The sequence below is a fragment of the Littorina saxatilis genome, linkage group LG2 (assembly GCF_037325665.1).
Source record: "Littorina saxatilis isolate snail1 linkage group LG2, US_GU_Lsax_2.0, whole genome shotgun sequence".
NCBI lineage: Eukaryota > Metazoa > Mollusca > Gastropoda > Littorinimorpha > Littorinidae > Littorina > Littorina saxatilis.
In genome coordinates, this window is record NC_090246.1 from 78,099,271 (window position 1) to 78,110,415 (window position 11,145).

The 11,145-nt window shown below is 41.7% G+C and overlaps 1 protein-coding gene across 1 annotated transcript in view; it reads right to left on the minus strand.

The window, feature by feature from the left end:
- Positions 1-11,145, minus strand: part of LOC138959779 (protein NDNF-like) — a 54,335-nt gene that overhangs the window by 43,092 nt on the left and 98 nt on the right. Inside the window, exon 1 of the mRNA XM_070331391.1 lies at positions 10,239-11,145. This exon is cut by the window's right edge and continues 98 nt beyond it. Coding sequence (XP_070187492.1) covers positions 10,239-10,246 — 8 coding nt within the window. The 5' untranslated portion in view covers positions 10,247-11,145. The remainder of the gene's footprint in view (positions 1-10,238) is intronic.

Sequence of the window (11,145 nt, forward strand, 5' to 3'; positions counted from 1 at the left end):
CTTCATAATAACAATTTCTTCTATCGTTTCACTTAACTCCTCACATAAAGGCATCACAAAATCCTGACCTGTAACAAGTGTAACGGTAGGCAGAGTTGCATTTTTATGGGACTACGTGGCAGAAAGTACCTGCAACAGTATTGTACGAGTCCCGTCAGCTGCGCCGGCACCACCACCCCCGCTAAAATAAAAATAAGCCAGACCGTCTTATCAAAAAGGTTTATGACCTGTTCCTGAAGAAATAGGCCAGGATAGAAACAACATGGATAATATGCAAACAGCCACACATTAAGAGATAAGCCCGACGATTTCAATCTCTTCAGTCGTGCCCCATCCCTGACATTTTTACTGGCAGCTATTTTCTTTCCGTGCTGTGTTGCGTGTTGTCTTTGCTTAACCTTTCCTCATCTCCAACAAGCGTGAGTAGGATGCGCTCGCTGGGTTCTTCCTATATACAAAGTCTTCAGCATTACCAGCATAGGACAAGACAAGGCGCATCTTAGACAAGACAAGAAAGACAAGACAATACGATACCTGATCATGAATTGTATTCTCTACCGCATCATTTGTGAATGAAAACAATACCCTTTAAAAGTTACACGTTATCGAACTTCAAGTTAAGTTTGATATTCAATAAAAGTAGCAATAATCTTAGGACGGGTACCTTCCTAGTTTACAAAAGCATGAATGCTACAGGTTTGTTGACGATCACGCGGTTGTCTTGCTCATATTGACTAAAGTAAACATTTATGACGATTCTGACTAAAAGATATATCCTCTGGATTCCGACTCTGTGCTCAGTAAGAATGAAGCCCTGTAGGATAGGCCACTAGGCCTACCACGTACACGAGCACCAAATCCAACACAACACACTTGACAATAATAAAAGCACGTTTCCCATAACTTTCATGTACCAAATCCATTTAACATTTTCTAGTTCGGCTGCCAATCACATAATCACACGTTACTTGCTGCAAAACTGTTTCCCCATATTTACGAAATCACCCATTCTTACAAATCAGGAGCCAGTAACTCATATTACAGAATGATACGGACTCATCTGTGTGATAATTTAGTTTGGATCATCCTTCGTACATATATTCAGTAATGTGGTGTGTGTGTGTGTGTGTGTGTGTGTGTGTGTGTGTGTGTGTGTGTGTGTGTGTGTGTGAGTGTGTGTGTGTGTGTTTGTGTGCGTGCGTGCGTGTGTGTGTGTGTGTTTGTGTGCGTGCGTACGTGTCACCGTGTGAGTGTGTGTGTGTGTGTGTGTGTGTGTGTGTGTGTGTGTGTGTGTGTGTGTGTGTGTGTGTGTGTGTGTATTTCAATAGTAAATACGTCATCAATCGATCAATCGAGTCGGGGACGCTGAATCAACCCAATCGTTCAATCGTTTGAAATGTCAAGCAACCAGCCAGCCAACCAAGTAACTCACACTGAAACGAATCAGCCAAGAAAGAGAGAGAGAGAGAGAGAGAGAGAGAGAGAGAGAGAGAGAGAGAGAGAGAGAGAGAGACGGAGAGAGAGAGAGACAGAGACAGAGACAGAGAGAGAGAGAGAAGACGGAAAGAAAGACAGGAATATAGAAAGAAAGAAAGAAAGAAAGACGGAACGAAAGAAAAAAGAAAGAAAAAAAGAAGAAAGGCTATCAAAAACACATGGGTGCTTTCGCCAAGAAAACAAAACTCATTGTGCACGCTCCGTTTTGCGATCGCGCACCTTCTTCATAAATCTGAACGTTGTTTGTATAAGTTGATCCCAGCAGCCAGACGATAGACCAAATATTTTCACGGCGAAACAGGTGCAACTCACAGCAGCATGAAGGTTCTGGGTACACGGACAAAATGTCTATTGTGTGGCTCACGGTGAGGGTGAACTCGAAGCTCGGCTATTAAAAAGGCCCTTTTTTAACACAGAGATCGAAGTCAGTACTGTATCTGCAGACATATACGTTAACAATTATGTGTCCCCTCTTTGTCTGCATTCCTTTCTTTCTTTCCTCATTCTGTCTTTATTTTTACATTTAGTCAAGTTTTGACTAAATGTTTTAACATAGAGGGGGAATCGAGACGAGGATCGTGTGTGTGTCTGTGTGTGTGTGTGTGTGTGTGTGTGTGTGTGTGTAGAGTGATTCAGACCAAACTACTGGACCGATCTTTATGAAATTTTACATGAGAGTTCCTGGGAATGATATCCCCGGATATGTGTTTCTTTTTTTCGATAAATACCTTTGATGACGTCATATCCGGCTTTTTGTAAAAGTTGAGGCGGCACTGTCACACCCTCATTTTTCAATCAAATTGATTAAAATTTTGGCCAAGCAATCTTCGACAAAGGCCGGACTTCGGTATTGCATTTCAGCTTGGTGGCTTAAAAATTAATTAATGACTTTGGTCATTAAAAATCTGAAAATTGTAAAAAAAAAAAGTTTTATAAAACGATCCAAATTTACGTTCATCTTATTCTTCATCATTTTCTGATTCCAAAAACATATAAATATGTTATATTTGGATTAAAAACAAGCTCTGAAAATTAAAAATATAAAAACTATGAAATCAACTTAAAAACATCTTATTTCTTGTCGGTTCCTGATTCCAAAAACATATAGATATGATATGTTTGGATTAAAAACACGCTCAGAAAGTTAAAACGAAGAGAGGTACAGAAAAGCGTGCTATCCTTCTCAGCGCAACTACTACCCCGCTCTTCTTGTCAATTTCACTGCCTTTGCCACGAGCGGTGGACTGACGATGCTACGAGTATACGGTCTTGCTGAAAAATTGCATTGCGTTCAGTTTCATTCTGTGAGTTCGACAGCTTGACTAAATGTTGTATTTTCGCCTTACGCGACTTATTTCTTTCTTTCTTTAAAAAATAAAAGGTCCAAACAAATGGTATGTATCCCACCCACCCGACCCCCACCAACTCCACCCGACCCCCACCCCCGGGACTATAGGGGTAATGAACATGAGCGTTCAAGACAAATAAATCTGTGCCTATAAAATAGAGATGTAATCAATCAATCAATCAATCAATCAATCATTCAATCAATCATTCATTCAATCAATCAATCAATCAATCAATCAATCAATCAATCAATCAATCAATCAATCATTCGATCAATCAATCATGTAATCATGTAATCAATCAATCAATCAATCATTCAACCAATCAACCCGATATGTATTGATCTTACAGTGTAAAACATTCCATGTTAACATTGTGTTTGTGTTTTGATTCACATTAACAGGCATTTTAACTGTAAGTGTCTCATTAGGCCCAATGACAATGTTTCATCCCTGGATTAGAGGCTCTTATGAAGCACCAAGATTATGTATTCTTGCAGCTCTTTCCCCTTTCATCAAGCACCAAGATTATGTATTCTTGCAGCTCTTTCCCCTTTCCAGCATGTCACTGTTTGACGCGATCTAACCTTTGCCTTCCTGACCTTTGGCCCCTTCAAGACGATGACTAACGGCTGACGATCGATACTCGCATCCGAATAATACATTAGTAGAACTGATCACTCACTCCCAGCGGCAGCCAGACCACAAAGCCTGCAACCAACACAACGCTGCAGTAGGCTTTTCTCACTTACTTGTCTCCTGTCATCTTCTGCCCGTAATTCGTAGCTCTTGAATTGTGTGTTCATTTTCTGAGGATTGCGAAATACAATTGCGCTTCCAATATAAAAATAATATGCACCGCATGAAGCTGTAAGGAAGTTGTGTGTTTAATGGAAAGGAAAAGCTGCATTTCCATAATCGTGCCTGCCGAGCATATTATTAGCATGCAAGTTGATTTGATTTGATTGCATGTAGGCACAAAGTGCCTTATATCATCTCGCACGAGTGACCTGGAAGGGTGAAGATTCTGGGCAACAGCAAAGATGTTATCATCATGTAAATACGATACGACGCCCACTCCTCCAACACACAGCCACTCCATCCTCGTGGATTCGATTGTGACAATCTCTCTCGTGAAGGATATCCACTCGCCCACACGCGAGTCGCATATCACAGCCACGTGGTGATAATTCGGATCATAAAAATATACGAGGATTTGCGCCTACAGACGAACACAAATCAAATATTCAAAGCTTTTTTTTTTTTTTTTTTTACATCTGTTTATAAGAACAAATTGCACTTTGGTCTCAGCCAGACAACGCCAAGTCTTTTCTGTGTAAACTGACCAGGGTTTCTTTCAATCGCGTGGGTGTGAATCATAGACAATTCCTCAGCTTCAGGTCTGCAGGGATTCTGCAATTGATCCTTTGTGGTGATATACACCCAATTCAGCAGACCCACAACGTCTCCGCTGTACAATTAATAAAACCCCTCTGAATGTTTTATTCTGTCTCCAAGGTGTCATTCAATTTCCTTTTCCCTTGGGAAGCTCAGCCACGGTCAGACGATGATAAGCAGTTTTACCATTTTTTCTTTGCTTTGCCTTTTTGTGTGTGTCCTACACGGTTTTCATTCCCTTTCGTTCCCGCCCACGTCATCGCCGTGTCCTCCTGGTCAAAGGTGTGATGACATCTCACGGTCAGTTTATCAAAAAACTTTTTGGCAATAAATAAGTAAATAAATGAATAAATAAATAATTACATTCAAATTCTCGAATGTCAATTTTTTGTGTGTTTTTCTTTTGGATTTTTGTTTCTTTTTTTCTTTCTTTTTTTTTAAATCACACGCATAAAAACTTTAACGAGAACATGATGCTGTCCACTAATAACACGTGTCTCTCCACTGCTTAGAATTTGCGAAACATGTGATGTATTTATACCGTACTGTTCAACTTTGAGATGTTTCAGTAACATGACTTTTTTCTATTGCAAATGGGACACAGACAAAAGTAATACGTGTACCTACGCATATCCGCTGGAAAATGCAACACACACTTAAATAAGACAATATATATAACACCACCCACGTGCCTTCTCCTCTCCCTCCCCCCCCCCCCCCTTCAGACCACGAACTCCCCCCCCCCCCACCCACCCCCCGTCAGACTCAGACCACTCGAAATTCCACCTAATATGCCATGATGGGGGATAATGATGACACTTTACCCTGAACGAAACAATCACATCACCCTTTACTCTTCTGTCTGGCGAGATTTACAAAGTATCCGGGTAAGATTTTTGTAAAACATTTGTTTTTTTCAGTCCCTTTGATCGACTCTAGCCCAAACACTGATATCAATGCAAACTATCAAACACTAACTTAATTCAAATCAATACTAATATACACGTACTTCATTTTCCATTTCCAAATTCACGAAGCATCAAGCTTTGAAAGAAAAACTAAAACGAAAAGAAAGGTTTGTCCTCAATGTTGACTGCTTGGAACCAGGGAGGCGGTGCATTTGTTCGCGTACACCATTTGTATCAAACGTCAGTGTTTATGTGATTGCTTGTTCATGTCATTATCTAAGCAAATTGTCTACCTTCGACGCAGATTGTGCTTTTTATCCACACTAGACAACACTTGACAAAATCACATTCACTTTTTGAAATATTAAAAAAAAAGAGCACAATGTGCGTCGAAGGTAGACAATTTGCTTAGATAATCAGTGAAATGAACAAGCATTCACATAAACACTGACGTTTGATACAAATGGTGTACGCGAACAAATGCACCGCCTCTCTGGTTCCAAGAACTGTGCAGCATGTCAGCCTATTGCAAGAACAATTTCGATTCAAAGAACTGTGCAGCATGTCAGTCTATTGCAAGAACAATTTCGATTCAAAGAACTGTGCAGCATGTCAGTCTATTGCAAGAACAAGTTCGATTCAAAGAACCGTGCAGCATTTCAGTCTATTACAAGAACAATTTCGATTCAAAGAACTGTGCAGCATTTCAGTCTATTACAAGAACAATTTCGATTCAAAGAACTGTGCAGCATTTCAGACTATTACAAGAACAATTTCGATTCAAAGAACTGTGCAGCATTGGAGTCTATTACAAGAACAATTTGGATTCCAAGAATTGTGCAGCATTTCAGTCTATTACAAGAAAAATTTCGATTCAAAGAACTGTGCAGCATTTCAGTCTATTACAAGAACAATTTCGATTCAAAGAACTGTGCAGCATGTCAGCCTATTACAAGAACAATTTCGATTCCAAGAACCGTGCAGCATTTCAGTCTATTACAAGAACAATTTCGATTCAAAGAACTGTGCAGCATTTCAGACTATTACAAGAACAATTTCGATTCCAAGAACTGTGCAGCATGTCAGCCCATTACAAGAACAATTTCGATTCCAAGAATTGTGCAGCATGTCAGCCCATTGCAAGAAAAATTTCGATTCCAAGAACTGTGCAGCATTTCAGTCTATTGCAAGAACAATTTCGATTCAAAGAACTGTGCAGCATATCAGACTATTACAAGAACAATTTTGATTCAAAGAACTCTGCAGCATTTCAGTCTATTACAAGAACAATTTCGATTCCAAGAATTGTGCAGCATTTCAGTCTATTACAAGAACAATTTCGATTCCAAGAACTGTGCAGCATATCAGTCTATTACAAGAACAATTTCGATTCCAAGAATTGTGCAGTATGCCAGCTCATTGCAAGAACAATTTCGGGTCCAAGATTGTGCATCATGCAAAAAACATTTTGTTTCACAAGAAAAAAAAGACTACAAACGCCAGACGAAAGGGGTCTTCGGCGGTTGTCCAGTGTAGACAGGATGGGTGAATGATATTGATTTCCGTTTTAGAGTAGCAGTCGGAGCGGCCGCTGCGGGAATGAGATGATAGCAAAGTGTGGTGTGGACAAACACCCATGTCTGCTTGCTCCCCGACGAATTCGTTTGTAAGAGGAGAGGTTGTATTAGTCCTGTCCAGACGTTTCATCACAAACTGGGACGAATCAGTCTCCCCAGTGGTCTTGCACTTGTCTGCTCCAGACGGAGACAGATGTTTCTATTGTACAACTCGTCCACATTGCCATCAAAGCCAGAGAGGTGGGTGAAGAGGTCTGTCACGGAAACGTTTCAAATGCCTGCTGATAACGCTGCAACCCGGGCGCTCTTCAGAAACTGTTCGCTACTCGTACGTGAAAAGTGTCTGACATGAAAAGTGGCAGGGCATTTGATGAAAGTTCTTTCTCCCTGCTTGTGTGCTCAAAGAAAAAAAAGGGAAAAAGTGGTCATGTCGGTCTCTGAATTCCCCCTTCCTCCTACCCACTTGGCCTTCAACACCCGACCCAAAGAAAGTCACGTTGCTAACAGACAGCATTCGCTTCTGCAACATTCATGTACAGTTTGACATGTTATGCGTTTAGGAATGCCGCAATCGCCTCGAAAAACAAAATGTGGAGTGTTATTCTTGAATTGATACATCATTGCACACGTCCTGACTGATACGTTGTGGGCATCTGTAAAAGTGAACGAACCATCACATGAACAGACTAGAGTCCCCTGCCGTTGGACCACAAACCACACACAAAACATTTTTTTTTTTAAACACAAAAACACACACAAAGCAAGAATAAAAAATATATATAAACGGCTCCTCGTACTCTTGTATGATTGCACTGCTCGCTCCAAGTTCCGTTTGCTGCATGAGGGTGATTGGAGTGGAGGGGGGGGGGTTTATGTCACTCCCACGTCTTTGGTGCCTATGTCTTTTATTGGACTATTGACGGTGATCTCTTCTGTGTGCCCATAGATCTATACAGTCAAGGGATATCTATGGTGTGCCCACATCTGAATTTTGTTTAGGCCTGGGTCAGGTTGGAAAGAAAGTAGCTTGCCAAGACTGAAGATACGGATATCAATGGGAAAAACTCCGCGCTTTCTTCTCTTTGTAGCAAGAAGACAATTGTAGACGTAGCAAAGTAGAGGAGCTCTAGTTCCCCCCCCCCCCCCCCCCCCCCCCCGCGTGCTAGAAGCAGCCTGATCTACAACTGGCGGCGCGAGAGCTTTTATCGGCCCCGTGTTACCACGTGCAGTCTCAGCAAGAGTCAACACTCCCTTATCACAGAGGAATTAATTTTCGGCTTTCAGAGCTGCTAAAGCGTGCGGTTGCAACAGTGATTAGAAATTTTATTCATAAACAAGCACATATTGCCGGAGGTTCGTGCGCTGCAGAGATAGCAGAGAGACGACTTGATTAGGACAAATCGCAGAGTCTCGCCTATCTTCCTGGCGATTACAAAATCTTCATCACACGGGTAGTGCCGTGAGAATTCGTGGAAGCAAATGAGATATCTTGATAGAAAAAGACAACTAAACCGCTAGTAGCATCGTATTGAAAGTGATCACTCACTTCTCAGTTTTTGAAGTTTGCCATTATTATCGATAAAAGGTGAGAAAAAAACGAATTTAAAACACATACGCCAGGTGTGGTATGAGTTCGATTAGTCAGGGACGACAATAATCCTTGATGAACAATGTTTGCATTTTTTTCCAACGATCTGTTTATATTTTTAGTGGGCTACGACACATGGGAGATGTTCTTCCTTCCTCCTTTATTGGGTACTTGCGCTGGAAGTCATCAGAGATCAGTCACACTATTTTCCCCGTGACTAAAGCCATCAGACACACAAGATCAACTGTGCAATCAGCCTAATCTGTTCCAGTCAATTCGTGAACTTGCTGTTCATGTACCTCACACGGAAAACAAAACAGATCATGTTATCTCACAATCAGTCTCCAATCAGTGTGCAAATCAGAAGCACCACCAGCGTCGGTCTTCATTTAGATCAAACAAATCAAACATATTTTTTAAATCCCCACTTTCACAAATCACAATCTTCTATGCTAAAACAATCAACTGCGGTTCGTCGTCTTTGGTATATATAAATGAAACAAAATTGCGATTGTTTTCGGTTTGACGTCTGCAAACAACATCAGATTTGTCAAAACTACGACGTGCACGAGCCTGTTTTGGAGCTGCTTTTATACTGTTGTTGGTGTTGACAAATAACATGCACTCTTCAGGTCAGACATGCTTGATCAATTGATATTTTGCGTCATGATCATGATACATTGATATTTATTTTTCATAATAAGAATGGAGCATCAAGTTCTACAAAAATTCTGATTTATAATCGTCACGCGCTTTGTCCAAACAGAGATTCATGTTTATGACTTAGTAATTATCCTCTTTTTCTTTTACATATGGCATTTTTACTCTGAAAATAAGCACAAAATTAAAAAAAATCGGTTCATGCAAATTAGCTTTATGGTGGCATGCTTCGCCGTCTCGGTTTACTGGTTTCGGCTCGCCAGGTTTTAATAGTCTTGACGGTGACTGTTCCCATTTTTTCAGTGTCGATCTTTCAGTTTCAGGCCGACAGATTGACCAAATGCTTTGATATCGATTGACGCGACTTGTGTTTTTTTGTTTTGTTGTTGTTGTTGTCCAGCTCCGCTTTGTGTATGTGACGCACATGCACAAACATACACTGTCCTAATTCAACAACAACAAAAAGGCAATTATCTTCTACAGCATGGTTTTATGGGGAACTACTGAAGAAGAAAACACTTTCTAGAAAAACAGTTAGAACAAATAACATTGCAAATGTATCTAATGTTGTCGTTGTGATCCTATTTTTGGTGACCAACTTTTTGACACGGTGTCATGCATTAAACGCATCAAATTTGGCAAAATGTCGGCATTACAGCAAGATAAATTGACCTGTTCTAGTACTACTTGCCGCTGTGTTTGGCCAAAAGAAACACTTCAAAGCGCAGGACTAAGAAGAGGACACCATCCAGTCGAACGTTACAGGGTAAACAACCGGCGTAGCATGAGCTACAGTGGAGACGGTGGCACTAAGGAAGGTAAAGAGAGAAGCGCCAAGGATACTTAAAAACAGTAGTGAACAAACGAAGACAGGACAGGTGAAGATATTAGCACCAAGAAAAAGTAAAGACGGTAGAACTAAGGACAACTGAAGGCAGTGGCACCAAGGAGAAGTGAAGACAGTAAAAATTTGGATACATGAAGACATTAGCACTGAGACCAGGTGAAGATATCAGCACAAGGACAAGTAAGGACACTATCAATATGGACAATTGGAGACAGGACCATCAAGGAAAGGTGAAGACAGTAGCACTGTGGACAGTAGCACTAGAGAAAGGTGAAGATAATAGCACCGAAGACAAGTAAAGACGGTAGCACTGATGACAATTGAAGGCAGTTAGCACTATGAGAACAAACGAAGACAGTAGCACCAAGGACAAGTAAAGACAGTACCACTAAGGACAAATGAAACGAGGACACTTACCTGCTCATGTGTTACGGTGATGGAAGGAGGAGCAGCGAGGGGAAGAGAACAGCAGGAGTCGATAGTGAGTGTCAGGCCAGGAGAGCGTCTGGTTGAGGAAGACGGACATGCCGGGCAGTGGCCAGACAGGGTGTACTGAGCTTGCCCTCCCTGTCAAGTCTCTCCTGCAGGGACACTTCATCCGGCATCAGCACAACGCTGTGCACTCCAACAATCGTCTGAACTACTCCGGCTGGCACAGGACGACGTAAATCCCATTGGATCGGCAGCGTACTGGAGATCAGAATTGGAGACAAAAATACTTCCAAACTACAACAAAACTGCGCAGTAATTTATTTGTTTCTTTTTTTTCTATCCCTAATTCGAAGAACAAAGCCACAACTGAAAAACTCGTCACATCAATTTTTCCTCAAAACTGTACACGTGGTGTATCCCGCTAATCTGAAACACGTTTCCATCGCAAGAGGCTTTTAAGCCATGGACATATAAAAAAAAATTATCTGCACAGGCAATCACATTATCGCAGGCCGACGTTTTTGGCAAGGCATCAGCAAAAGGCCACTATTGTAGTAGAAGACGTAGTAAAGGGTGTAGTAGACTGGATGACCGCACAAGTTGTAGTGATAGTGGCTGCATTGAGAGCCGCGGTGGTAGAGACAGGACGCTGGAGTGCTACGCGGCGGACACCACGTGGACTTTGGTGGGCCGTGCCAGCGGCAGCAGCGGCAACATGCAATCAGACGGTTCTCTCGCAACCTCTTCCCATGCGTAAATGTTAGGAATAAGGAGGCGGTGGTTGTGTGCTCGCTGGCTGCAGCAGTTAGACCGCCGCTACTCCTTCTCCCGTCTTTTCCTCCTTCTCCCTCCTCCTTCGCCGTTCACCGTCAGCTCCTCCCCTCAGTCTCGA